The following is a 27,919-nucleotide window of genomic DNA, read 5'->3' on the forward strand; positions in this document are numbered from 1 at the left end:
AGGAGCAATGCACCTAGGATATCACTGCATTGAGCGCTTTCACTAGCAGCCGGCAGTGTTACCGTTTCGCTGGTCTCACTCTTATGGCTTTACTAGGCATTGCTCCCACCTAACCAGAATCCTGCTCCACACTGATGAGGGGCAACACCCTGAAACAGCTGTATGTGGATGGTTACCTAGCCTTGGTTTTTCCCTTGTCATTACATTGACTTATAGGGCCACTTAATATGGTGGTTTTGGTGGTTTCCTTACAGGAGTCGCCCCTTGGCTGGGTCCTTCCCAGAGGGATATCTGGCTAGTCCTGTGTTTTGAAACTCTTAAATGAGGCTCCACGGGCTCTTCTTTTGCATATTCATGTTTCCCAGGGAGCAATGCACTTAGGATTTCACTGCATTGAGTGCTTTAACCAGCAGCTGGCAGTGTTATCATTTGGCTGGTCTCCCTGAGATCAGCAATCTGTTTCTCTTATAAATAATTGGAGAGCATACATTGTAACACAATCAAGCTGAAAATAGATGTGAATCCAAAAAGGTTCTAATTTTCCTAATATTAAATAAAATCAGTTTTACCACATATATGGCAATAAGAATAAATCTCTGGATTAAAGGAATACTTTGGTGAAAAACTTTTTCTTTTGAATCAAATGGTGTCAGCTAGATAAAATTGTAATTTACTTCTATTTAAAAAGTCTTCCCATACTTATCAGCTGCTGTATGTCCTGCAGGAAGTGGTGTATTCTTTTGTAGTCTGACATAGTGCTCTCTGCTGCCACCTCTGTCCATGTCAGGAACTGTCCAGAAGAGGAGAGGCTTTCTATGGAATGTGCTATTGCTCTAGACAGTTCCTGTAACGGACTGAAGAGGCAGCAGAGAGCACTGTGTTAGACTGAAAAGAATACACAACTTCCTTGTAGGATGTTCAGCAGCTGATAGACTTAAGGAAAATATTTTTATTTTATTTTTTATTTTTCTTTGCTGGAATACCCCTTTAACAGTCCATCTCCAAAATCCAGTATATACAATCTCTAATAGTGTGAAAGAGAGAACAAAGTATCCATACAAACATACAGGACAACAGTTAGGACATGGTTTCATATATTTGTACCTTGCAAGGAGTTGAATATGGTGAACAGGTACAGGAATGCTAGGGTGACCTTTCCCCAAGCAAAAAAAGCGAAGCCCCATGTCATCCCCAGCAGGAAGGTGAGGCTGACCACGCTGCGGATGTTCCGTAACACTTCTTCTCTAATGCTGCGATTAGTCCTTTTGCCATTTCTGCCGCAGATCTGTACCATCACCACAATGAACATGGCGACATTCATCAGAAACATGATTGCAAAGTAGGCGGCACAGGTCACGTAGAAAACAGTGTTGTTTCTTATCCAACAGCTGAAAAAAAACAACAAATGTATTAATCTACAGATTTTAAATGTTAGAGGTAATTCAGCAAAAAAAAAAAAAATCTTTCAGATCAACTAGTGCCAGAAAGGTGCCAGAGATTTGTGATTTACTTTTATTTGAAAATCTCCAGTCTTCCAGTACTTATAAGCTGCTGTATGTCCTGCAGGAAGTGGTGTATTCTCTACAGTCTGACACAGTGCTCTCTGCTGCCACCTCTGTCCATGTCAGGACCTGTCCAGAACAGGAGAACATCCCCATAGAAAACCTCTTCTACTCTCCAGACTGGTATAAATACCACTTCCTACAGGACACACTGCAGCTGATAGGTACTGGAAGACCTGAGATTTTTTAAAAGAAGGAAATTAAAAACTTCTGGCACCATTTGATTTGAAAGAAAAAAAAATATTTCATATTTACAGATTTTCTTTTTTTCCATTCATACTGTAGGTGGTCAAGAATTATACCTGGACCAAGGTGTCCTCAAGAACCACAACTTTTAAGAAATAAGCGGTGAAGCTATACCTATGCATTTACGGTATATATAAGAGGGTGAATAAAAAAAATACTTTCTGTATAACTTATACTTACAATGCATCCCCATTTCCGTTAGTATCCTGCCCATACAAGCTGCTCCCATAGGCGCTATCTTTATGAGTACTTGCCAAGACGATTGCAACCACTACAGCAGGTACACCTGGAACATTATACAAACCAACCACCAATTATTAAAACATAAATCAGGGGTGTCTATTGCCAAATTAACATTGCTGCATAAACCAAGATAGCAACACCTAATTTATAGTGTTTTGTTTTTTGGTCCTTGATAAAAAAAAATTGAGGTCTAGTTAAAGGGAACCTGTTACCAAGACAATGCTATCTAATCTATCACCTTCATGTTATAGAGCAGGAAGAACTGAGCAGATTGATATATATCTTTGTGGGGAAAGAGTCAGTAGAACTTGTTACATGTTGATTGAAATCCCTGATCATTCTGTATTCAGGAGTCCAGTGGGCGGGGTCACTCAATAGACACTTTAGCATGGAAACATCAGAGATTTCAATCAATAAATTACAAGTTATACTGAATCTTTTCCCATAAAGATATATATATATATATATATATATATATATATATATATATATCCCTTCAGCTCTTCCTGCTCCATAACAAGATACCGACAACTTAGGTAGCATTTTCATGGTGACGGGTTCACAATGTAAGGGTGTTCAGAGGGGAGCCGTGTGGTGACCCCGCTCTGAACTACATCGTAATCCTGGGTGCTATCTGCAGTGTGTGCCCACTAATTAGCTTTTTAAATGCAGCTGTCAAAGTTGACAGCTGCATTTAAAAAGCTACTTTTCCAGTCCCCGATGGTCTAGTGGGGGGGAATCGACGGCGCGACATGATCGCGGAGGATCGATCCCCGCATTTTTACCAGGCCGGGGTCTGCACCGTAATGGCACTGATCCCGGCAATAGAACAATAGAACACTGATCTCATTGATCTATGCAGTTTATCTATACTGCATAGATCTCAATGAGAGATCAGTGTAGTTATACTAGAAGTCTCCAATGTGTAAATAAAAAGTGTTTTTTTTTATTAATAAAAAATCCCCTCCTCTAATAAAAGTTTGAATCACCCCCCTTTCCCCATTTTATAAATAAATAAAAATAAATAAATATACATATTTGGTATCGCCGCATGTCTAATTGCCTGAACTATTAATTTATTTAATTCCTGATCCCTCATGACGTAAGCGCAAAAAATTCCAAAAAGCTAAATTGCGCATTTTTGTTTGCATAAAATCCAGAAAAATTGTAATAAAAAGCGTTCAAAAAGTCGCATATCAAGGTACCGATAGAAAGTACAGATCATGGTACAAAAAACTCCACCTCACACAGCCCCATAGACCAAAGGATAAAAGCGCTATAAGCCTGGGAATGGAGCGATTTTAAGGAACATATATATTTTTTAAAAGGTTTAAATTTTTTAAAAGCCATCAAATAAAATAAAAGTTACACAAGTTACATATCGTTGTAATTGTAACGACTTGAGGAACATGCATAACAAGTCAGTTTTACCCCAGGGCGAACGGCGTAAACACGAAACCTCCCCAAATTAAAAAATGCATATTTTTTTTCCCAATTTCACCACACTTTGAATTTTTTTCCTGCTTTCGCAGTGTACTTTATGCAAAAATTAAGCCTGCCATTGCAAAGTACAATTAGTGGCGCAAAAAATAAGGGCACATGTGGGTTTCTAGGTGAAAAAATGCAAGTGCTATGGCCTTTTAAGCACAAGGAGGAAAAAACGGAAGCGCAAAAATGGAAATTGGCTCTTTCCTTTAGGGGTTAAGCCAGCAATACATTGTACAATGCAATACATGTAAAACCTTTGCCTCTTATACATATTTATTATGCCTCCAATGTCTTCTGGATAGACTTACCCCAGCCAATAATGCAGAATTTTAATATATATCTCCGGATATACGTATTGAAGACTTTTACTAGTGCAATGTACATGTGCACGGCCTCTAATCCCATCCAAGTGAACGCAGCTAAAAGAAAGAAATGAAGCAATGCAGCCACGGCGATGCAGAGCTGATTTATTTCAAAGGAAGCCAGCCAGCCATCCAGCAGGAAGAAGAGGTTCAGGAACAGCAAGGCAGTGCTCAGGTTCATCAGGATTTTTGATGGATAATCGCGTCTAATTTTTCTGAGGGGGAAAAAAAAATGACAAATTTTATATGAAAAATATAGGGGAGGCGGAGGCGAAATATAGGGGAGGGGAGGCGAAACTACTCTGTGCTGTAGGGTATGACTTGGCATTTGTCCATTCATAAATCACAGTGAAATTGCAGCATTACCGAAATTTTATTCTATGGAGTTGTGTGCTCACCGCAACGTTTTCCCTTAGAGAAAAAGAAATGAGACTGCAGAAGCAATAACTTCATGACTTTACTATGACAACCACATGTTTCTGTGGATCCCTAGTCTAGGGCTCCCTTCACACGTCTGTGTCCGTTTTTATGGTCAGGAAACGCTTCAGGAAACCATTAGGGTTTCCTGGCCGTAAAAAGGGAGGAGAAAAAAAAACTTGCTCACCTGCTGCTGTAGTGGAGCTCCCCTCCAGCTTCTGCTTTGCTCTTCTTGTGCAGCGTGCGTATGAGTGACGTCCCTTGTGCGTCACAATGCTGGGGAGGTATAATGCTGCCTTTGGCCACAAGAGTGGTTGATAGGGTTGGGAGCAGTGGCGTAGCTACCATAGAGGCAGGGTAGGCAGTTGCTATGGGGCCTGTGTGTGTGTGTGGGGGGGGGCGGGGGAGAAGGTAGGAGCATGTGTCCTTCTGCTTAACCCCTTATGTACTGTAGTGTGTAAGTGACCTAATGTTTACTTACATGCTGCAACACAAAAAAGGGTTAACAAGCAGAAGACAAAGGCCCAGATTTATCAAAGGGTGTAAAATTTAGACTGGTGCAAACTGCCCCCAGCAACCAATCACAGCTCCTCTTTCATTTTACTAGAGCTGAAAGCTGAACTGTGATTGGTTGCTGTGGGCAGTTTGCACCAGTCTAAATTTTACACCCTTTGATAAATCTCCCCCAAAGAGATCTCCACTGATAACCCATGTCCACTGTTCTCCACTGTGCAGAGCTCCGTGCAGAGGTCAGGGGTTATCAGTGCACCAGCAGTAAAGCAGATATATTATAGTCTTCTAAACATTGGGTCACTTGCACACTGCAGTACATAAGGGGTTAAGCAGAAGGCAGTCTGCTCCTGTATCTATGTATTTAACCATAAGGGCTCCTAATGAGCCCTTATAGGTAAAAACAGTGGACTGTCATAGCAAGCAGCCATTGGCTCTCTGCTCTGCCAGTCACTCTTGTGGCTGCAGGCTGGACTCTGCCCCTGGTTGGGAGCCAACGGCTCCCAGCCCGGTCAATCACAGTGCCACATTTAACTGTATGTGCTCCTGATTAGGAGCATGTATGATTAAAATGCCAGTGTCAGTACCCAGCGGCACTTGCCCGAGTGCTGGTGCTGGCCCCGGATGTCATGCAACGCACGCGAAATTCAGGACAGATTCCTGCTGTGCATCCGGAGCTGTCCAGAATTCTGGATGTCCCAATAGGGTATTTGGGGCCTCAGTGCCGGAATTTCGAGAAAAATAAAATATAAAGAACATGTCCTATATTTTCCGGAGCTATTTCTGACATGGACGCCTTTCAGGAAAAAGCCTGAAGAGTACCCCTGCCCAATACAATTTATTCAGATTTCCCGATAAGAAATCTGGCTTAATTTACTGAACATGTGAAGGAGGTCTAAAACATGGCATGAAAAATTTTAAAGGGGTACTCCCAAAACCAAAAATTATCTTCTATTTACAAGGAGGGCTTGATTGCTGGAGATCTGACTGCTGGGACCTCCACTGATCCTGAGATTGGATGCCAATGCCCCCTGAACGAATGGAGAAGTAGCGTGCCTGCCCAGCCAGTGCTCCCCTATTCTCTATGGGGCTTCAGAAAATTGCTGAGTTTTGTCTACTGTTTAGAAGCCCCATAGAGAATGAATTTAGCACTGGCCATGCAGAAGTGCCGCCCCTCCATTTGTCTATTTAAGGGACCATTGACCTCTGATCTCGGGATCAGTCTACCTCCCAGCAGTCACCGACTGATCAGTTTGTTACCTCCTATCGTGGATTAGGAACCATTTTTGTTAATTATTTTACAAGATTAATTATGTAAAAAGACTTTACAATTATATTCACAGACATTTCAGAACAAACAAATCTCTTTATAAAACCAATTGGCAAATAAATACCTGCATAAGGCTATGTTCACACACCGTCAAAATGATGCCTGGTTTTATTGGCAGATCATCATTTAAAAACAAATAACGACCATTGTGTTATAACAACAGCTGTTATTTATTAAATGATGGCCTACCAATAAAAAACGGCCGCCATTTTGACGGTGCGTAAACATAGCCTTACACAGTAGACATTTGGGGGAAATAAATGTACTTACTCAAATGCGATGTAAGTTAGAAGTGTGGCAGCTGTACATATGGCAGATATCCCACAGCCGATATAGGTGATGAATGTGAGGATTTTTGTATTTTGACTATCTATATATTGTCCAGTTCTCTGAAGGTCCTACAAAAGATAATTATACCGTAAAGTAAACTACAAAACTCCTCTATATGATATCTTTTTATAATATAGATTACTAGACAAGCAAGCACACGCACATAGGCCAGGTTCACACAACTTTTTTTTAGTAAAGAACGGACGCTGATTGCAGTGGCCTCAATACAATGCCGCCCGCTGTGTTCACACATCGTTATTCTAATGCCCGTTCTTTAGAATAATCTACCTGTCAATTATTTCCGGACGCTGTTCACTGAAAAACGTTAAAACAATCGTTCATAACAGTAATCAGTGAATGTAATAACCATAGAATCGTTTGCTAAAAAACACTAGTTATCGCTAGCAAATGATGGTTATAGCGAATCTTTGAACGGTAATCGCTATGTGTAATACGGCCTTAAGATCCCCCCAGAAAACTCCTATATATCTCCATATGTAAGGGTCCTATTACACAGAGCGATTTTCAACGATTAACGACTAACGATAAAACGATCGCAAACGAGATTGTTTATCGTTAACCTGAAATCGTTCACTATATTACACAGAACAATAATCGTTAGTTACGAACGTTACTACGATCGTTATTGCGATAGTTACTATGATCGTTTATTCCTTTTGATTCCAGCAAAACAATGAACAATGTGCAATTACACTGAACGATTAGTGAAAAAATGCGGAACTTCAGCGAACGAATGTGGAATTACAGCGAACGATTAACAATAATTTTAGGCTCAACGAACGATTTTTCGATCGTTGCCTGCAATTACACAGAATGATTATCGTTTTAACGATTTTTCGCACGATAATCGTCCCGTGTAATAGGGCCCTAATTGAAGGCAAACAAAGGTAGAGTAGAGCCCATAGACATATATACAGTATTATGTGCCATAAGAATATTTTATTCAAAAACAACTTTTTTTTTCTTTTCTTATATGAAGAATTTTTTTCCCGTTTTAGTTTTATTAATTTTGAAAATTAAGAATAAAGAAAATACAAAAAAAAAAGAATAATAACACATTTGCATAAACTATAAAATGTCAGTATTAAAGCCAAAGGGTAATAAAGATTCCTTATTTCCACTTACCATGAGAATCCCAAAGTGTGTGAGGTGATTGCATAAGCAGACGGTCTCATTGGCGTTGGACTCATTTATCAGCACCCGGCAGCCAGCTTGGCTCCAGCCACCGTTGCCAGCTGTTGAAAAGAAATATTGAATAATCAGTCGTTAAGGATTTGCTACAACTGAAAAAACAAGATTGTGAAAGTTGTATGAAGAAATAGGGATCATATCTTATGTCATTGTTAGAGCTGTTACTATAAGGAATGAACTCTTGGTGCTAAGTAGTAAAGATATAACTATCCATTTCCACGGCCGAGTTCAGCTGATTTAATCTTTTCCTTATAGCTCAGACTTCGGGTTATATAAGGGATAGTAATATTTATTACCAATGTATAGAAAACTATATGTTGGTAGGACATGCAATTTTCCTAGTTTTAAAGCGACTCTGTACCCACAATCTGACCCCCCCCCCCAAAACTGCTTGTACCTTCGTATAGCTGCTTTTAATCCAAGATCTGTCCTGGGGTCCTTTCGGCAGGTGATGCAGTTATTGTCCTAAAAAACTACTTTAAAATTGGCAGCCCCATGCCCAATGGCCGTGGCTTAGATTGTGAATGCATTAGGCTGGCACAACCTCTCTGTCCCTCCTTCCCGCCCTCCTCATCATTACAAATGCTCCAGGCAGATTGTCTCCTATTCATCACCTGTGTCAGTACGGCACATGGGCTGGATCATTAAGGCACCTGTGCAATGTTCAGACAGGAGAAAATGTTCCAGTGGCATTCCTAATGATGAAAAGGGTGGGGAGGAGGGACGGAGGGGTGGTGCAAAGTTAGGGCAGAGATTCTCTAAGCCGCGGCCGTTTGGCACAGGGCCGCAAGTTTGAAAGTTGTTTTTTAGGACAATAACTGCATCACCTGCTGAACGGACCCCAGGACAGATCTTGGATTAAAAGCAGCTATCCAAAGGTACAAGCTGTTTGGGGGGGGGGGGGGGGGTGTTCAGATTGTGGGTACAGAGTCACTTTAAAGGGGAACTGTCAGCAGGTTAGACAAATCTAATCCACTGATAGTCCCCTAATTTATGGGTTGAAAAAAACAGAAAGGCTATGTTTTTTAAGTGAAAATACAGCAGGATTTTGATAATTCCAGCCATAAATAAAAGGTCATCATGATCATTATTTACGGGCGTATGTATCAAAATAGGGTCACATTTTGGCCTGAGAACGTTGTATGAACATAACCAAACTGCGCAAATCTTTCCATTATAGATTTTGGCTACAAATATTGAGGAAAATAATGACAAAAATACTATTTATGAGCATGCATAGCTTAAAGAGGTTGTTTGGGGGGAAAAAGGGAGGAGGGTTAAAAAAAAAAACACTAGTAAACAACTTACAGTTTTTGTTCATATCCCAGTACACACAGGTTGGATCTCCATTTTCCTGAAAGAAAAAAATCAGGGAGACAATAAGAATCGTTCTCAGCTAAAGCAAGACTTAAAGCATACGGTACCCATATTTTCAATAGCATTTTAAAAACCTGGGTAGTTTGGTTACACTAAACCCTTACACCTTCGATAACTGACGACCAACCGTCAGTTATGTTGTCTGTACTCCGCTAGTTCCTGTGTGCACGGCCGACTGTTCCTGTGTTCTCTATGGGGAAGGCCAATCACTATCACCATTGTCATCATCTGTCAATAACCACCACAGACTTGAGAGTCAAATCCGCTGCGAGCAGCAGGTTTGGTCAACATAAATCTAGGGAACATGGATACCTAGAGTTGCAACCAGGGGATTTTTAGTTTTATTACGGTTGTCATTGAGTACCAAGAGACCCCTCCATGGTGCACAGTGATTTCGCATTCTCTCCATATCAGGGAACATTACCAGAGCTTAGTTGTTCGCTTTCAGTACTCACACCTGGACTTCCTTTCTCTTTCTAATCTGGCCAATCACAGGATAGCACCTCCTCACAAGCCCTCCTCCTCTCTGCTAGGCCATGACATAGTTAGTCTTGACAATAGAGAATATACTGAAGGCGGCACTCACCAGTATCGGTTAAAAGATGCTTTACTGGTGCAAAGAAGAAGTGTTTTACACGTGAAACAGCCGTCGCTCTGTAATTTCTGTGGAAAGCACCTACTGCTGATGACTTTACTGTTCCAATAAAGCATCTTTTAACAGATAAGTGAGTGCCCTTTTTACTATATTCTCGATTGTCAAGATGTGGCTGGGCTTCTAAAGCGGAGCACCACGAGTGGTCGAGTGTTATTGCATATGGGAGTGTCACGCTGGGGTCTTCATATGGGTTCCTATTGCTGGGACGTGCCGACATTGTTGCTTTTTGTAACTACATGACACAGTTAGTACTGGAGAAAGCAGTGAATGGCTGATAATGATGAAAACTAAGCAGCAGCAGTGGGGCTTATATAACAAAAAGCAGCCCTGGTCTAAGCAGTGACCTGCTGAAAATTATGATAACTAATAGAAGGGGAGAAGGAATTACATTCTGGAGACAGCACTGTGTACATAGAGAGATGCTTGGGACTTGGGAGGTAAAAGAGGAGAAGAAAGTCCTAATGTAGCTTTCAGGCTCAGTGTGGACCATCTACAGCACAGCATAGATCATCTGGAGGAAACTGGCATAGGATGCATGCCCATTTCTCTCCTGAATAATACTATCTAGGCCCTTGTCTCCCTAGAGAAGGAATTCCCGGCAATGAACAGCAGTTTTCCAGGAAATGAGACAACTACAATCTTTACTATTAGTTAAACTCAAAAATAACATTTTTAGAAAACACACACAATCCTACTTCTTTCTCATTCTTGAATTCTGAATAAGTGAACACATGAATTACCTGACTTGTCCGATGCTTGATAGTTATTTTGACTGGATCTGTAAGATCCCGAATAGAAATATTTCCAATGCTACATGCTACAATGTAACTGTTCAGTTTTTGATTGTTTTCCGTATTCAGAACAGCATCCTGTTAATACACAAAAAAATTACATTTTCAGAAAAACCTTCATTTATTGATTTGCAGGTATCACAGTTGTGCATTTTTTTGTGTGCAATATGTTTAATTTATAGTGCAATCTCTGATCATTTTAGTTCATAACAATTGACGGCCCATTGTTTATTAAGACATCTATATATACAAAAAAAACGTTATTTTAAAAAATAATAAACAGAAAGGAAAAATCATGTGAACATAGCCTATGGCGATGTTTCCACAACGTTTTTTCCCGTCCATTTTGAGGCTATGTTCACACTGCGTATGTTCCCGTCCGTAGTGCGAACCGCGAATATATGCACGTAGTTTTGAGGTTGATGCGTTCGCTTGAAAGTATACGATATACCGCCGCACAGTGCACACTACGTATGAACTTACGGCTGGAACGTATATGGCGCCGTGAAAAATGATCAAGACCATTGTTTGAGGACGGAAATGTTGAAACTCACGGCCGTGGATTTCAGTGCGGTCCCGTACGGAGTATTTATTTCAGCCAAATTGAACTTTATTTTTTGATCCAAAAGGTTCTGTGAGTTTTATTGGGATGGGCGAAGATTTCCAAGTTAATCACCTGTTTCAGATCGCTTCGAAAAAAGCTAGGGAAGCATAACTCTACTACGGGCGTATGTTCACGGTTCGTACGCATCCGGCCGCATACCGATTTTCAGGCGCACATGTACGGCGGCGTACGAACTACGGCTGGACTCATACGCAGTGTGAACATAGCCTTAAAAGGAAAAAATGCTGCCAGTCATTTTGTATTCAAAATGACGTCTGTCATTTCACATTTTGGCCATCCGTCAGTGCAATGACAGCTGTTGGTACCTTATTCTAGCTTGGATGGACCGACTGCCCTTTGGCTTTAACTGAAAAGTCTATTAAGTTTAATAGTAAAGACAGTGAAAAACTGTGCATGAACAACGAAAAAATAACGTCCACCGTTTGCAAAAGACGTCCAAAAATAATTGACATGATCATCATTTTGACGTCTACACAGACAACGTCCATCATTGAATACACTGCATGCATTAGGCGGCCGTCATTCCATTTATTTGCATTGCATTAAGGTCGAGTAAAATGTGGCAATAATGGATGTATTTTTAAAAAGAATAAGCGGACATTTTTTTTCTTTTTTTTTACTTTTTTTAACACAACATTTTTTTTTTAATGACAAGAACGACCATTGTTTTCATTTAAAACAATAGCCACACAGTGTGTTGAACAGCCATTGTTTGCTATGAAAATTATTTCTGGCTGTTGTGCATTGATTATGATGCAGTTTTTAACCATTGTTTGACCCTCACTACAACGCTCTTTATAAATACCTTGTGTGAACACAGCCTTAGTGTGAACAGAGCCTCAAAGTAAAAACATAGGCTCAGTTAAAGGCTATGTTCCCACAATTAAAAAATAAGGGCAAATAACGACCGTTATTTGCCCTTATTTTTACATTGTGGGAACATAGCCAAAAGGTGGCACTTTTACTATAAAGATCTGAAAGAGGAAGTAAAGTAAACTTACATGTTCAAATACACAGTGCACTACAGTTATGTTCAGATGGGAAACACCTGACACCTTATTAACCCTGTGTCCTGTTTATAAAATGAAAAGACCTAGATATTTTTTGCTGAGACTTTGTTCAGAATTCCTTATTAATTAATAGGTCCGTTACCAGTGAACGTGAAATGGGTAAAACCTCGCTGCTTCCTCCACCTAATGATGATGATATCCCAAGCTGGACCCAAGCTGTTTACAATGTGCGGCAAAACAGATTATAACAACTGTTAGATCACTTCCTAAATGGAACGACTTAGATCTCTTATCTTATTGGCAGCGAAATCACGCTGGATTGTTAAGTGAGGGAAACAAATATTTGTGCTGCCATAGCGGATGCCGAGAACCCGCCGCTTACTGTTTGCCACAAATTTATTGCCTATGTACTCTATAAACACTAAGATGGAAAAAACGTTACCCTTTAACTGGGAAATGTTATAGCAAATCCCATTCAATTGGTTTTACCTATTATGACCCTTTAAATACAAAATAGAGATAAAAAAAAAAAAATCACAATGGGAATTTTTTTTTAAATATACATACATAAGTGATTAGAATGAGTTAGGTTATGTTCACATGTAATATTTCTATCAGTCTTTTGGTCGGTATTTTTTCCATCCAAAAACAGCAGTGGGTTGAAAACACAGAGAGGCCTCTTTTTCAGGCATTTGACAGACTTATATGTGCCAGGTCAGGTGAGTATACTTTCATTACTTTTTTTTTCCAATACTGCTACAGGGGGGATATTCATGGGGGTATTGCTATGGGGGGGGGGGGGGGGGTGTTCATGGGGGTATTGCTACAGGGAGGTGCTATTCATGGGGGCATTGCTACGGGGGGCTATTCATGGGGGTATTGCTACAGGGGGGCTATTCATGAGGTATTGCTACAGGGGGGCTATTCATGGGGGTATTGCTACGGGGGGCTATTCATGGGGGTATTGCTACAGGGGGGTGCTATTCATGGGGGTATTGCTACAGGGGGGGCTATTCATGGGGGTATTGCTACAGGGGGGTGCTATTCATGGGGGTATTGCTACAGGGGGGGCTATTCATGGGGTATTGCTACAGGGGGGCTATTCATGGGGGTATTGCTACGGGGGGCTATTCATGGGGGTATTGCTACAGGGGGGCTATTGATGGGGATGCTACAGGGGTGGCTATTGATGGGGGGTGCTACAGGGGGGCTATTCATGGGGGATGCTACACAGAGGGGGCTTATTCTATATAGAGGAGATGCTAGACAGAGGTGACTTATTCTATATGGGGGTATATGGGAGTTGCTTAATACTATATGGGGACACAGCTAAGGAAAAGGCTATTTATTATATCGGGATCAGAGGGACAGACTGACTATTTGGAGGCATAAACTGGGGCTAACTGCTTATATGGGAGCCCGGTTACTGTGTGCAGCAAATGGAGATGAGGATGATGCTGGAGCAAGGAGCCTAAAATGTTTGTCTGACAGATCCTGGGGGGACGAGTCATGGCCGGAGAAGTCTTCATGATGGGCTGAGTTAGAAAAGGAAAAACGAACAACTTCGACAAGCAAAACGTCCCTTGTAATTCATGTAGAGAAGACGCCTCCTGTGAGTCACTGCATGTAACGCTCTATTGTAATTTATAGGTCTGAGGGGGCTATATACCATGTCCTCAGGCTATGTGACCTCTAGATGCTATGTAGGGCTTTTCTGTGGTAATTTATATGGTTAATGGCCACAGAAAATCCCAGGCATGGTTAGTTGGGGCGTGGTTATTGGGATGGAGGCAGGGCTAGCGGGATGAGGTTAGCGAGGGGCCCACAATTTCTGAACCGACCGGGGCCCATGGTGCCCTTTATCCGCCCCTGTGCATAGCAACAAATGCTGTTCAACTGCCGGCTGCTAGGATGCATTCAGGACGTTCCTACCTCAGTATCGGCTGCAGGAACGTTCTTTTTTTAACATTGACTTGCGAGCACCGTCGGTTGTGCCCGCAAATCAATCAACCATTCACTTCAATGTAATGTGCGGCCACCAGGGGGTCTCCTCTTTCTTAATACAGAGAGACGCAGTGATTTCTCCCCCTTCACACCGTGACTGTGCCTTCCTCTGTATCTATAGTTCATCTTGTATCATCCACCCTCTCTGCTTTCCCCCTTTCTGTGCTCAGATATCCTCCCTACCTACTCTCCTGGTGTCTCTAACATTGGGATAGGAAAGGGGCAAAGAAAAGAAGGCCAACACAGCCAGGAACACTGTGCTATTAAACGTGAAAAAGACAGACAGGATGATTATTCAGGATCATTTATAGCGACTCTTTGCACTAAAATAATGGCTGTCCAAAAAGACAGGGAATGTAGCCTTAAAGTGCTTAAAGGGGCAATGGATATTTATTTAGAATAACAATTACTTGCCTGGAAAAGTCCTGCTTTGCTGAAGAAGGTGAACTGGGCTCTTGAGACTGTATAGAAATCACTTTGACTTAAGTTTGACAAAAGGCTGGATGGAAGGACCACAGAAGCCAATGGATTATCTTGACTTTTCTTCATATCAATCTGATGATAAATCACAATGGCATAAACAGCATATTCAAGAAAGCTTGGTGTATCATAGTATTTTTTGAGTTTTCTTTTTACATATAAACTAATAATCATATTAGCTGTACCTAAAGTGCAACATCCATCAGACAGTGGGGGGAATACACAAAAACAGTCAACTCAAATTCTGTCTGGGTTTTACCGACAGCGACCAATCAGAGCTCAGGTTTCATTTTTATCGGAGCACATTAAGAAATTAAACCTGAGCCGTCATTGATTTCTATGGGTAAAACCAGTTTCTGAGTTTATGGTCTTTGATTATTCCCCCCATTATTATAATTTTTTTTAACTTTATAATTGTTAAAAAGGGGAGGGATAATCTCTTGCAAGATGACATGTGCAAAATAAATTTCACAAACTGAGATTTACTACAAACTTTGCAAAAAGTTCGGTTAGTTACAGAACCAAATTTTTTGCAAAGTTCGTAACAAGTTTGGAAAGCTGGTGCCCGCACATTTTAATATACAAAGAAAACAAAAAAAACCTATGCTTACCTGTCCGCACTTTCCGGTGTCCTCCTCCAGATCTCTGGAGTCTATCAATAATCCCAGCCGCCTTCAGCCCCCTCAGCCAATCACTGGCTAAGATGGGGCAGCAGCACAGCCAGTGATTGGCTAAGAGGGATATCACTCCTGAAACTAAAGTGACAGCCCATTGAGCCAATCAGTATGACGGGACACTGCCGGCGCCAGTGATTGGCTGAGCAGGCTTTTACTCTTCATCTTTCATCTGTTTTTTGCCAATGATGGCTGTCTCTAATGATCATCGGAAAAAACAAACATCGTTTTAACAGTCGTCTGCAATGACGGCCGCAAAATCCCATCAGGTGAACTTAGCCAGGAAGTGGAGATGGCTGAGATCAGCAGGGAACACCGGAGAAGCACGGAGAGGTAAGTATTGAGGAGCAAACTTGCTGAACCGCACTGAAATCGCTCCTACAATTGTTTAGTTTAGTGCTGTGTTTTAAGGTTCTATTCAGGCGAACCCAAATTTTTCTTCAAAATCTGGCAAACCCTGCCGACCGGAACTTTTAAAAGTTTGATCATCTCTATTTGCAATATCACACACTCCTTCTCAATTCCTGTTACATAACTAATAATAAAAATTATTATTATTATCATCATCATCATCATCATCATCATCATCATTAGGGACTAAAATGGATTGCTTCAAAAAAAAAAAAAAAAAGGATTACTGTATTACTTTTCATACACTGACCGATAATCAACAGTAAAAATACAACAGTCGAAAATACCTCTAAATCCGAACTGTTACTCTGAGCTCCGACGCTGAAGGATGAGCCGTTGTACAAGGTAGCATTAACTTTGGAAACTCCCAAACACAAGTTCCGTGACACAATGCTGACAGACGGTCCTGAGAACTGAATCTTTAAGGCCAACGCTTCTATTGTTTTAAGCGCTCTGAAACAAATACAGTAACAGAAGAATTAAGGCTCAGGGAAAATAAAACATTATTAAAATTCACGAGCGCCCCTGGATATTTCAGCTATTTCCTCATTCTCTTATTATGGTATTATTATGTAGTATATTAAATAGATTTTATTAAAGTCTGGGGTCAGACTTTTTTTTTTTTTTAAAGAGTTGGGGAGGAGGTAGCTCAACATAACAATATGCACCTACCTCCCTCCCTGGCTCTAGTGCTGGGATCCGTTGTCTTCTGCTCCAGTTCTCAATCCCCTGTTGCATCCTGATCTGAGTGGGGACCTGGGTCGTGACATGTCAGGCCTGTTCAGCCAATCAGCGGCTGAGGCGGAACCCTGCTATGGCTGCTGACTGGCTGTTCAGGCTAGTCACAGGTTCCCACTCAGACAAGGAAGTGGCCGGACCCCAGCCCAGGAGCCGGGGAGGTACGTGCATGTTGTTATGTTCAGCTACCTCCTCCCTGACTCTTTTGGAAAAAAAAGTCCGACCCTGGACTTCTCCTTTAAATGCATAGGTGTGAATTTTTATCTGTACAGTCATGGGCTAGGTTCAAACAGTAAAATAAAAGCTCAATACAGCTGTAAGTCTTAGAGTATTACTGGCACTACTTCGTCAGAAAAATATTATGCTCTATAGCATTGGATTTTTACACACTCATGGCTATGGACGACTGCAAAAGGGGTGCACCTCATGAATCGTTGTATTGGGAGAACAACAATCCCAGTAAAAAGCTGAGGGCACTCACCAGTAAGTTGCATTGTATCTTTATTCCAGCATTTAGTTAAACACTTTAGTGATACATAATACTACTTGGCAGAAGCTAACCAACTTCACAAAGACAACATTGACATGACGGTCATTTCACGCGCATGCACGCTTCATTCTTCCGATGAAGCGTGCATGCACGCGAAATGGCCATCATGTCAATGTTCTCTTTGTGAAGTAGGTTGGCATCTGCCGAGTAGTGATTTGTATCACTGAAGTTTTTAACTACATGCTGAAATAAAGATACATCGCAACTTACTGGTGAGTGCCCTCAGCTTTTTACTGCAATTGTTCAATACAGCTATATTTACAACAATTTGTAGACAAACGTGGCTGTATTTTGCAAAAGCGGACAGTAAATAATTAGCATGTTCATTACTTGGACAGCTGTAATCAACTATGTCCGTTATTCTACATCATATATGCACTGCTGGTCCGTTTCCCATTGACTTCAAGGGAGCAAATTGTTATCTTAAAAATACAGAAATATTTTACCTTTATTTTAAGGTGTGTGAACAAAGTTGCAGATAGGTAAGGCTCTTTGACAGCTAAATGGAAAAATAGGAATTAAGACTTACTCAGAAGACGAACTTGCTAGAACATTGTCAGAACTGCCTAAGATATTGGAAAACACATTTAGAACAGTTGAGCCCAGTTCAGAACTGATGTCAACGTCATGCACAATCTTCTTAAGTGTTTTAACGACATCATCAACTTTCTGCTGGGTCAGCTCCTGGCCGCTCCCGGTAAGGTTTAACAGCTGGTTAGCCAAATCTTCTGCATTATCTGTAAAGGTACACAGCGCTTAGGTCATATCTCATAGGACAAATCTCTTAACCTGTGCCTACCTTACTGCTCATCAAGAGATAAATAAAATATATTTAGTTTATCCAAAAGCAACACAAGTTTTAGAAAAAAAAAGACTAAAAAATAGTAAGGAAGGCACCAAATCTCTTTGGGTATTAAAGGGGAACTGCAGTGTGTGTGTGTGTGGGGGGGGGGGGGGGGGGGGGGACATGACCCCTTTAATGTATAAATTGATACAGTAATTAATTTCTAAGCTATCTCTAGTGATGTGAGCAGGCAGGTAAAGTTTTATAATGTCTAAACAGAATATTTGTAAAATTACTTTTTTTGGATTATTTATTTATTCTATTTTACATAATTTTTAAACTGCTCCATTTCATACCTGTGCAGTTTTTGATATCCGGCTCTCCCCAGTGTGACGTATAGTTGTGCAGATCTAAGTAGCTAGGGAAAAAATGACATATAAATAAATAAACAAGATCTATTTTATTTCCAGATCAACTAAAAAAGAAAAAAAGCTGCGTCCACACTGCGGGGGAGATTTACCAAAGGGTGTAAAATTTAGGTGCAAACTGGCCACAGCAACCAATCACAGCTCAGCTTCCAGCTCTGGTAAAAGAAAAGAGGAGCTGTGATTGGTTGCTGTGACCAGTTTGCACGAGTCTAAATTTTACACCCTTTGATAAATCTCCCCATGCGTTTTTTCTATCCGTTTAACCTTTACGCTAAAAAGAAAACTGTATATTATCTTATTAAAGTTAAGGCCCCATTGGAAGGTCTGGCGATCTTGTCTATTTCAAGGCTCGACATTCACTAAATGCTGGATTGTATATGCCGGTCAAAATAATGTTCTTGACAATCATTCACGGAAATTATTTTGCAAACAACAAACATTATTTTTAGCTGTTTACATGCTATTTTTTGCCAGGATGTAGGACCTGCCGTATTAACATACGTATGGCAGGTTCTACATCCCGGCATGATGACAGAGTGGCTGGGACGCAAACAGGAGGAAGGGCTGTGCTGCATACTGTAGGACCTGTCAAATTAACATAAGAGGCAGTACTGAGGCGAGTGTTATGAGAGTCAACGGCGCACATCACGGGCAGGGGAGGAGATGAAGGGAATAGCACACCCTGGGCCTGCCTCCTGTGCTTCACACTGGATCATTTGAATATCCTTTCAGAGGGGAATTTAACGGCGACTGGGCAGGATAAAGAGAAATGCTCCACACCAGCCTCTTCTACATGTCAGCTCCGACAGATTAGTATGTATATCACAATATATGAGGTCTGATGGTACACCCTCTTTAAACTCTATACATTACCTATCCATGCTGCAGGGCTCCTCTTGCGGTCTGCTTCTCCCTGGACCACGCACGCTCCAGGCCACGGCGGGAAAAGCAGACCGCAACATAGGTAATGTGTACAGTTTGGAAATTGTCAGCCGCCAGCCGCACAACGATCACTGGCGGCCGTTATTGGCCCTGAGTAATAATAGGGCTGTTAATCTCCACCTAAGACCCATGGAAGGTTCCTCTCCACATCTCCGGGTAATTCTGATGATCTTACACCGCTCAGCATTCATCTTTCTACGTTCTTTTTGTCTCTGGGTCCCGGACATCCTAGGGACCGGCTGCTGCGGCATCTAGTACTTTTTACCGATAGCGTTTATAGGTGTTATGCCCTTACAACCCCTTAAGGTGAGCAGGTTTCATCTCCGCTTCTACCATTATTTTATTAAGGTATCACCCTATGGCGCAATTTTGTATTGTTTTAGCCTCATTGATCTACCACATTATACATATGTCTCACCAAGTCCGTGAAGCAGTGTATGCATTGTTTTTTGGACACTGGATAACTGCAGTTGTTGTCGGTTGCGTGGCGGACCACTGGTATGAGGATGGATATTCTTCAATGCCACAAGGGTCTAAAGGGATAAATGAAAGAAGCTTGTCAGCGGTGCTGTAGACATTTTTTACAAAAATTGTGCACAGTTAACGTATAATAACTGCGCACGTGCTATGAGGATTTTCCCACTATGGGATTGTATTGGAAAAAGGCGGCCATCTATTGATAATGACTGTCGCAAATAATGATTGTGATCACTATTTCTTGCCGTCATAGTCAATGTTTCACTAATTACTGCCGTTTTGTTGAGCATAGAGGTAAAGTCAATTTTTTGGCTCGAACTGCACCAATATTCTGGTGATCTCCCTTTTTATTTTACTCCCCCTATGGGTAGACCCAGCTGCTTAAAACTAGTGATGAGCGAACGTTTCGAACGTTTGGGTTCATCCACACCCAAACCCTCGGCATTTGACTCCCATTGGCTAAAGAAGTTGGATACAGCCCTAGGGGGTCCTGGAAAATGTGGGAAATTCGCTTATCACTACTTAAAACATAATAATAGTTTAAGGCTATGTTCACACAACATACTATTTTTGAATAGAACGGCTATAGTTTTCCAATAAAACAACGGTCATTCTTTTCATACTGCAATGAAATGCATTGAAGTCAATAGAACAACGGTCCTTGTTTTCACATAATGTGTTAAACTACAGCCATTGTTTTGAGTGACAAACAACAGCCATTGTTCACTGCATTGTGTAAAAAGAACGGCCGTTGTTCCATTGACTTCAACGCATTTCATTGCATGCTTTGTGAACATAGAGCCCATAGAGGACAGAGCAAGCTCTTTTTTGATCTCCCTGTTCTAAAAATCCATTTAATCTATGGTCCCCAGATAGGGGACGTATCAGATATTAAACCGATAACAACAGATACTACACTTGATATTAGCCAAAAGGCCGAGAAGTGATATTCCTCTGGGTTTCCCACCTCATTGTTTTTTTTTAAACCTATTATATAATATATGCTATATGGACTTACCAACTAGGAAAACGTCAACTGCTTTCAGGGTCAGACCGGTGGGTTGGCTGCCATTAATCTTCTTTAATATATCATCTTTTTCCAAAGCAACATTATTACTGTTGTTATACACCAGAAGGGCCCAGACAAAAAAACTGCAAAAATACATAGACAATATAAGTAAGACGCATTGCTTATAACACTGCGGAACATCTTTATGATATATATATAATACGCGAAGCGATAATCGCCCCGATTCAGGCAATTATTATTAGAGTTTGTATGTTCTCTCCATGTTTGAGTGGGTTTCCTCCGGGTTCTCCGGTTTCCTCCCACACCCAAAAACATACAGATAGGTGAAGCGCTGCGGAATCTGTGTGTGCTACACAAATAAAAAATAAATTCAGTGTAATACAGATAATGATCAGCTGATGAAACGCTCTTCGGCTGATCGTTGCTTTAGGACCAAACCTAAAGTCATCGGCCACCGACAGTGCATCGCTACATGTAATGGCGATGTATGGCCGGTGGCTGACGATTCTGGGAACAGTATGCAATACCCATATATGCTCCTGGCCTCCTCCTGCGGTCTTCTTTCTCCCTGGTTCTGCAAGCTGCAGCTTCAGAGCATAACCGATGCCCTTGCTTAAACAGTAGACATTACCTATCCATGCTCCAGGGCTCCTCCTGCGGTGTGCTTGTTCCCAGGTCCTGTGTGCTGCAGCTTCCCCGCGGCAAGTGATTGGCTAATCGGCCTGTCAGCTCAGACAGGCAGCTCTGTAACTGCAGCGTGCAGGACCTGGGAAGAAGTGGACCGCAGGAGAAGCCCTGAAGCGTGCATAGGTAATGTATACTGTTTAAGCAAGGGCTGCAAGGACATTGGTAACGATGTCCATGCAGCCTATGCTAATCAATTATCGGGCCGTGTAATAGGCCCAGTCAAAGAGCGCTGATCAACCAGATTGGTTCTCGTTTACAGTATTCATTGGGCCCTCATCAGCCCATGTAATAGCACCCTTAGAAACAGAGAAGGGTGCTATGTGGGTGTTGTGAAAAAGACCAGTCTTTCTAGTCTGCCCTTCTATTAAAATCTGGTAGATTTAACTACCACCTGTTGCCATAATAATATTGGAATTACACATACAGATAACATATCCACTTCTAAACGTACCTCTGATTTTTGTTTTCTTCTGCACCTCTAGCAAATCTTGCAAGTTTCTTCTGATGACTTAAAGGAAAATAAGTAATTGTTAGAAGTGATTTAGAAATGTATGTGTGTATACCTGTGTGTGTATATGCATGTATATGTGTATGTGTGTACGTGTGTGTGTGTGTGTGTGTGTGTGTATATACCTGTGTATAGAAACATATATGTGTGTCTGTACATTTGTGTGTGTGTACCTGTGTGTCTGTATACGTGTGTGTGTGTGTTTATATATACCTATGTGTATAAACATATACGTGTCTGTACATGTGTGTGTGTCTGTCTGTCTGTCTACTGTATGTGTATGTGTGTACCTGTGTGTGTCTGTATATGTGCATGTGTGTACCTGTGTGTGTTTACCTGTATATATGTGTGTGTGTACCTGTATATATTTGTGTGTGTGTGTACCTGTGTGTATGTGTATATGTGTCTGCTTGTTTCATTAACAAAAAAAATCAACTTAGAGGATTGGGACAATGGCGCTGATTTACTAATGTTGATCCGTAAGAAGAATGTCATTTTTTTTTGTCATTTGCCTCGACAGTTCACAGTTCCACCTTATTTCCTAATGGTGTGCGACACAAAAATGCCAGAAACCAACACACCAGTAATTTTTGTATCAAAAGAACAAACAGTGGGTGCGTTGTGGGTGTGTCCCTTTAAACCCGCCATAAGTGACATTTATTAAACAAACATCAGTTATTGCATTGTAAGAATCAGCCACTTCTAGTGCAGCGGGATGGTCGTGGTTTAGTTTGGTTGTGGGAAAAACCTGCCAGATTTACTAAGGGCAATAGGGAACATTAATAAATCTAACAGTTTGGGAATCTAAAACATTGACGTGAAGGGTTGTTGAAACCCAGATAATCTTCGTAAATGAAGCCCAATGTGTAATTATCATGATCTAGCTCAAATCCTAAAATTTTAACAATTTTAACCTGTGCATAATTCTCAAAATAGGGATTGTGTTAAAGCTGTTCACCAGAAAAAAAAAAAAAAAAAAAAATTCAACTGGTGTCAGAAAGTGCCAGATATTTGTGATTTACTTCTATTAAAAAAAATCTCCAGTCTTCCAGTACTTATCAGCTGCTGTATGTCCTGCAGGATTCTCTCCAGTCTGACACAGTGCTCTCTGCTGCCACCTCTGTCCATGTCAGGAATTGTGCAGAGCAGCAGCAAATCCCCATAGAAAACGTCTCCTGCTCTCCAGACTGGAATAAATACACCATTTCATGCAAGGCATACAGCAGCTGCTAAGTACTGGAAGACTTGAAATTTTTTAATTAAAATAAATTACAAATCTTTGGCACCAGTTGATTTGAAAGATTTTTTTTTTTGTGAACTACCCCTTTAATAACAGGTAAGTTGGTTGTCGAGAAGAGAATGAAAATGACAGTGACCCCCAGCGACAACTACATAGTGTAAACACACAAAGAATCCATTACCATCAATGATTACTCTAGCTATACATACATTATATGGTATATTTAAGAGCAACACATTATAGAACACAGCTGTAGCTATTATAGCACGAAAACACACTGCAATGGCCCAGACCTGATTACACTCTCAGAAGTGCGCTCATATGACTCTAATCCAAACAACATGTATAACAAATCTTACATTGTTACTATAATGAAAGCAGTGTATGTAAACGAGCGCCATGATAAATATGCTCCTTTGTTTTGACAACTAGAGTTTGTGGTCAAACGCACATATACAATATATATATATATATATATATATATATATATATATATATATATATATATATATATATATATATATATATATATATATATATATATATTTATATATATATATATATATTTATATTTATAGTGTATAGCGCTGAGCGTTACCCACAGATTATTACAGTTATACTAGCCATTATGCTATATCAATGGCTTGGAAATTTTGTTACATAGCCTAAATATGTCCATATCAAAAAGTAACAAAATGTTGTGGAGGGCACTCACCATAAGGCTATGTTCACACTGCGTATGAGTCCGGCCGTAGTGCGAACCGCGAATATACGCACGTAGTTTTGAGGTTGATGCGTTTGCTTGAAAGTATACGATATACGGCCGCACAGTGCACACTACGTATGAGCTTACGGCCGGATCGTATACGGCGCAGTGAAAAATGAACAAGACCATTGTTTGAGGACGGAAATGTTGAAACTCACGGCCGTGGATTTCCATGCGGTCCCGTACGGAGTACTTATTTCAGCCAAATTGAACTTGATTTTTCGATCTAAAAGGTTCTGTGAGTTTTATTGGGCTGGGCGAAGATTTCCAAGTAAATGAACTGCCTTAGATCGCTTCGAAACAAGCTAGGGAAGCATAACTGTACTACGGGCGTATGTTCGCGGTTCGTACGCATCCGGCCGCATGTCTATTTTTCCCACGCCCGTAGTTTCAGCCGCACATGTACGCCGGCGTACGAAATGCGGCCGGACTCGTACGCAGTGTGAACATAGCCTTAGGCTGGCAAATATTTGCTGTTATTTTAAAACAACGGCTGTTATATTGAAATAATGGCCGTTATTTACTGTTATATGGCGGCCATCCACTCAATTTCACCATTGTGTGAACAGATCCTTTCTGTGTTTTTAATCCACTTCTGATTTTGGTTGCAATATGAGGACCACAATACTGACTGAAATATACGTAGTGTGAACCCAGCCTTATTGTAAATCCATTAAAATTCCATTAAGGTATGGTGGACGGCAAAACCGCCAGCACCTCGAGTTAGCGTGACAGCTGTTTCATATGTGTCAGCACACTTCTCCAGACGCAAGACACAAGGTATCTTGCTTCTGGAAAAGCGTGCTGACGCGCGAAACAGCTGTCACGCTACCTCGAGGTGCTGTCGGTTCTGCCGTCCACCATACCTTACAAAAAAAGTGAAGAAGTATTATGTTGCGTGCCCTCCGCAACATTTTCTTTCTTTTTGATATGGTCATATGGAACCTGTTTTTCCTAAGAGTGAGCATCCTGCAAAAAAAAAAGTTTGTTGCCATTTATCTGCTCTTACACTGCCATAGCTCAGTTTTTTAAGTAATAGTGCCAATCGCTGTTGCTACTCATTTTTGTATGATAGCTTAAATATGTGTTTACCTTTAGGCACCATATTTAAGTGTGCGTACAATATAACCATAAAGGAGAACTCAGGGCTGGGGGGATTTTTGGCAGAGTACTGGGAAGGGTGAAAGAACTAACATGCTCTCACCTTCCTCGCCGGTTCCCCCTTCCTGCACGCTCCTGGCCAGGCCTAACACGTCACATCCCAGGTCCCCACCCAGAAGGCTGGACTGGAGCTGGGGATACAGGCATCCGCGCTGGAGCAGGGGAGGATCATCCTCCCCTTCCCCAGTACTCTGCCAAAAACCATCCCAGCCTGGAGTTGCTAAGTACTGGGTTAGCAAAATTAAATTTTTTAAACTCAGAGGGCCCTGGAGGATGTTGTGCTGCTTCAAATGAGGGGGGGGGGGGGGGGGAAATCACACAATGGATACTGGATACTGCCATTTATGAAAATTTCTGTTTAAAAAGTTGCCATTCATGCTTAATCAGTTGCAGGAAGAGGCCACGACTCCTGTCTTGTCACTTCTCCTGTTCCACCCATTAGGTTAATGGCGCTGCGCAAATTTTGCAAAAATTTGTAATTATTTTAAAGTATTCCCCCGGTACAGCACTAATAAATCTAGGTCTATGCATTTTCGCTGAATAAAATATAATTCAATTTCCAATCTGTTAAATATCCTAGTGCAGAGAACACTTATGTTTTTCTGTCTACTTAGTTACCTGTTATTGATGAGAGACTCCACATCTCTGACTTCCCGAACATTTCTCACGGTTACAGGTGTAATGCTGTGGAGAAAATGACAACACCGGCATAAGGACATCAGAGTATAATCTTCATTTGTTAAAAGTTCACATTGAAATCTAGGCAACCTATGTGGTTTTGTTACTTGGAACTAGAGATGAATGAACCACTGATCACTGATTATTTGATCAGCGCTCCGCTCATCAAGCCCAAAGCCTCTCAGCGCTGCTCCGCTCCCTGCCACTCCTCCAAGGATGCCGGAAAAAGCTGTATCCTATCCTGGTAAACTTCTCCCAGTTTCCCAATCCCAAGGATTGGATCCATCTTTACCCCGGCAGCAAGGGTGAGGCGGCAGAGATCAGAGAATCGCTGCAAGGCTGTGGGCTTGATGAGCGGAGCGTGAGGCGGAAGAGATCAGAGAATCGCTGCAAAGCTGTGTGCTTGATGAGCGGAGCGCTGATCAAACGATCAGTGATCAGTGGTTCATTTATCTCTACTTAGGACCTTTAACTATGAGCAGGAGCAAAGAGTGACTTCTGCTCAGGAGTCTTATCACAAGCACTCCACTTTTTTTTTTTCTTGCTCACCGGCTGCGGGCTCCCCTTTATACTCAACTTTTCCTACAGCGTGCTGTCATTTAGGTGTTACAAGGCTATTTAAATCCCGCATCTAAAGAGGACGGAAGTCAATGTCTTCAATGGTCAGAAGAGATGTGACGTAGGTGCCAGCAGGATCTAAATAGCATCACATCACCAGATTGATGCCACGGGAAAGCAACCATCACAGGTAAGTATACTAAAATGCCTGCAGTTGGGGTGAAAATTTAAAAAAATGCGGAGTGCTACTTTAAATTTCCTTATATTTTGTTAAAGGGTTTTACCTGAAAAAAATTGGTGAATGACCTATCTTCAGGATAAGCTGATCATAGGGGTGCCAGTGATCGGCTATTCAGGCAAGATGGTGTCTAGATGTAAACACAGTGTATGGAGCCAAAAGACTTAGCTCTGTGCATTGTGTAGTGGATGTGCCAGGTTACTGCAGTGCGGCTCCCAATGAAATGGACAGAAGGACACATCAGTACATGTCCATTAGTGTTGAGCAAGCATGCGCGGTGTTTGGGTAAAGGTGGTCATACACCTTCAATAACGGACGGACGAATAAACGTTTGGCCATCAGTTATTTTTTCCACCCGCTGCAGAAACCTATTACATTTTTTTTTATTCTAATTTTTGTATATTTCATTTTAAAAAATTTCAGAAAAATAAATCGCAAAAAAAGAAAAAAAAATGTGCAAAAATATTCACCTGCTGCTTACCAGACGTGGGCACATGATAAATGATAAGAATGATAATCCAGAGATTATGCAAATTTTTGAGCAAATACTCCAGACAGGCCAAAACAGGTCAAATATGGGCTCATAAATAGAACTTAGTCCAAAAAATGGGTACAAAAACTATGTTTACAAAAAATAGGCGCAACGCCTTTAATAAATCTCCATCATTCTCTAATAAAATGAATCTAATTCCAACTGTAGTTTTTAAAAACTAAAATGTGGAAACCTAATAGAGGTTTTATATCATGTTCCACACTTACAGGAGGATTCTAATCCCAATCCATTCAGGGTTATACGGGTTGTCCAGCGAAAATCTTTTTCTTTCAAATCAAGTGGTGTCAGAAAGTTATATAGATTTGTAATTTACTTCTATTAAAAATTTCAAGTCTTCCCACACTTATTAGCTGCTGTATGTCCTGCAGGAAGTGATGTTTTATTTTCAGACTGACACAGTGCTCTCTGCTGACATTTCTGACCGAGACAGGAACTGTCCAGAGCAGGAGAGGTTTTCTATGGGGATTCACAGAAAACCGAGACAGAGTTCCTGTCTCGACCAGACATGTCAGCAGAGAGCACAGTGTCAGACTGAAAATAAAACATTTCCTTCAGGACATACAGCAGCTAATAAGTATGGGAAGACTTGAGATTTTTTTAATAGAAGTAAATTACAAATCTATATAACTTTCTGATATCAGTTAATTTGAAAGAAAAAGATTTTCGCTGGAGTACTCCTTTATGTAAGCAGGCTGACAATCACTCTCCTTGGTAAATGTGAAGCAATGCCAAGTTAGATAATACTATATATAGTAGAGTTCAGGCTTACCTAATGTTTACAACAAAGACGGTATAGTTCCAGTTTCGGAATGTGACATTCAGCTGGAACAAAAAAATGCAACGTTTAATTATAT

General features: G+C 41.0%; 1 protein-coding gene and 1 pseudogene across 7 annotated transcripts in view; both read right to left on the reverse strand.

Moving 5' to 3' along the window:
- ADGRG6 (adhesion G protein-coupled receptor G6) overlaps positions 1-27,919 on the reverse strand; it is a 133,547-nt gene that overhangs the window by 7,743 nt on the left and 97,885 nt on the right. For all 7 annotated transcript variants that reach the window (XM_069954869.1, XM_069954871.1, XM_069954870.1 and 4 more), the window contains 16 exons: positions 27,835-27,887; positions 25,657-25,722; positions 21,815-21,871; positions 20,665-20,798; positions 19,588-19,702; positions 18,156-18,217; positions 17,545-17,752; positions 16,015-16,180; positions 14,577-14,717; positions 10,473-10,601; positions 9,009-9,054; positions 7,635-7,744; positions 6,429-6,556; positions 3,848-4,116; positions 1,989-2,094; positions 1,105-1,388 (listed from right to left, as the gene is read on the reverse strand). In XM_069954869.1, the coding sequence (XP_069810970.1) occupies positions 1,105-1,388; positions 1,989-2,094; positions 3,848-4,116; positions 6,429-6,556; positions 7,635-7,744; positions 9,009-9,054; positions 10,473-10,601; positions 14,577-14,717; positions 16,015-16,180; positions 17,545-17,752; positions 18,156-18,217; positions 19,588-19,702; positions 20,665-20,798; positions 21,815-21,871; positions 25,657-25,722; positions 27,835-27,887 (2,074 nt within the window). The remainder of the gene's footprint in view (positions 1-1,104; positions 1,389-1,988; positions 2,095-3,847; positions 4,117-6,428; positions 6,557-7,634; positions 7,745-9,008; positions 9,055-10,472; positions 10,602-14,576; positions 14,718-16,014; positions 16,181-17,544; positions 17,753-18,155; positions 18,218-19,587; positions 19,703-20,664; positions 20,799-21,814; positions 21,872-25,656; positions 25,723-27,834; positions 27,888-27,919) is intronic.
- LOC138774601 (U2 spliceosomal RNA) lies at positions 20,424-20,594 on the reverse strand (annotated as a pseudogene).

Source organism: Dendropsophus ebraccatus, chromosome 15 (genome assembly GCF_027789765.1).
Source record: "Dendropsophus ebraccatus isolate aDenEbr1 chromosome 15, aDenEbr1.pat, whole genome shotgun sequence".
Lineage (NCBI taxonomy): Eukaryota > Metazoa > Chordata > Amphibia > Anura > Hylidae > Dendropsophus > Dendropsophus ebraccatus.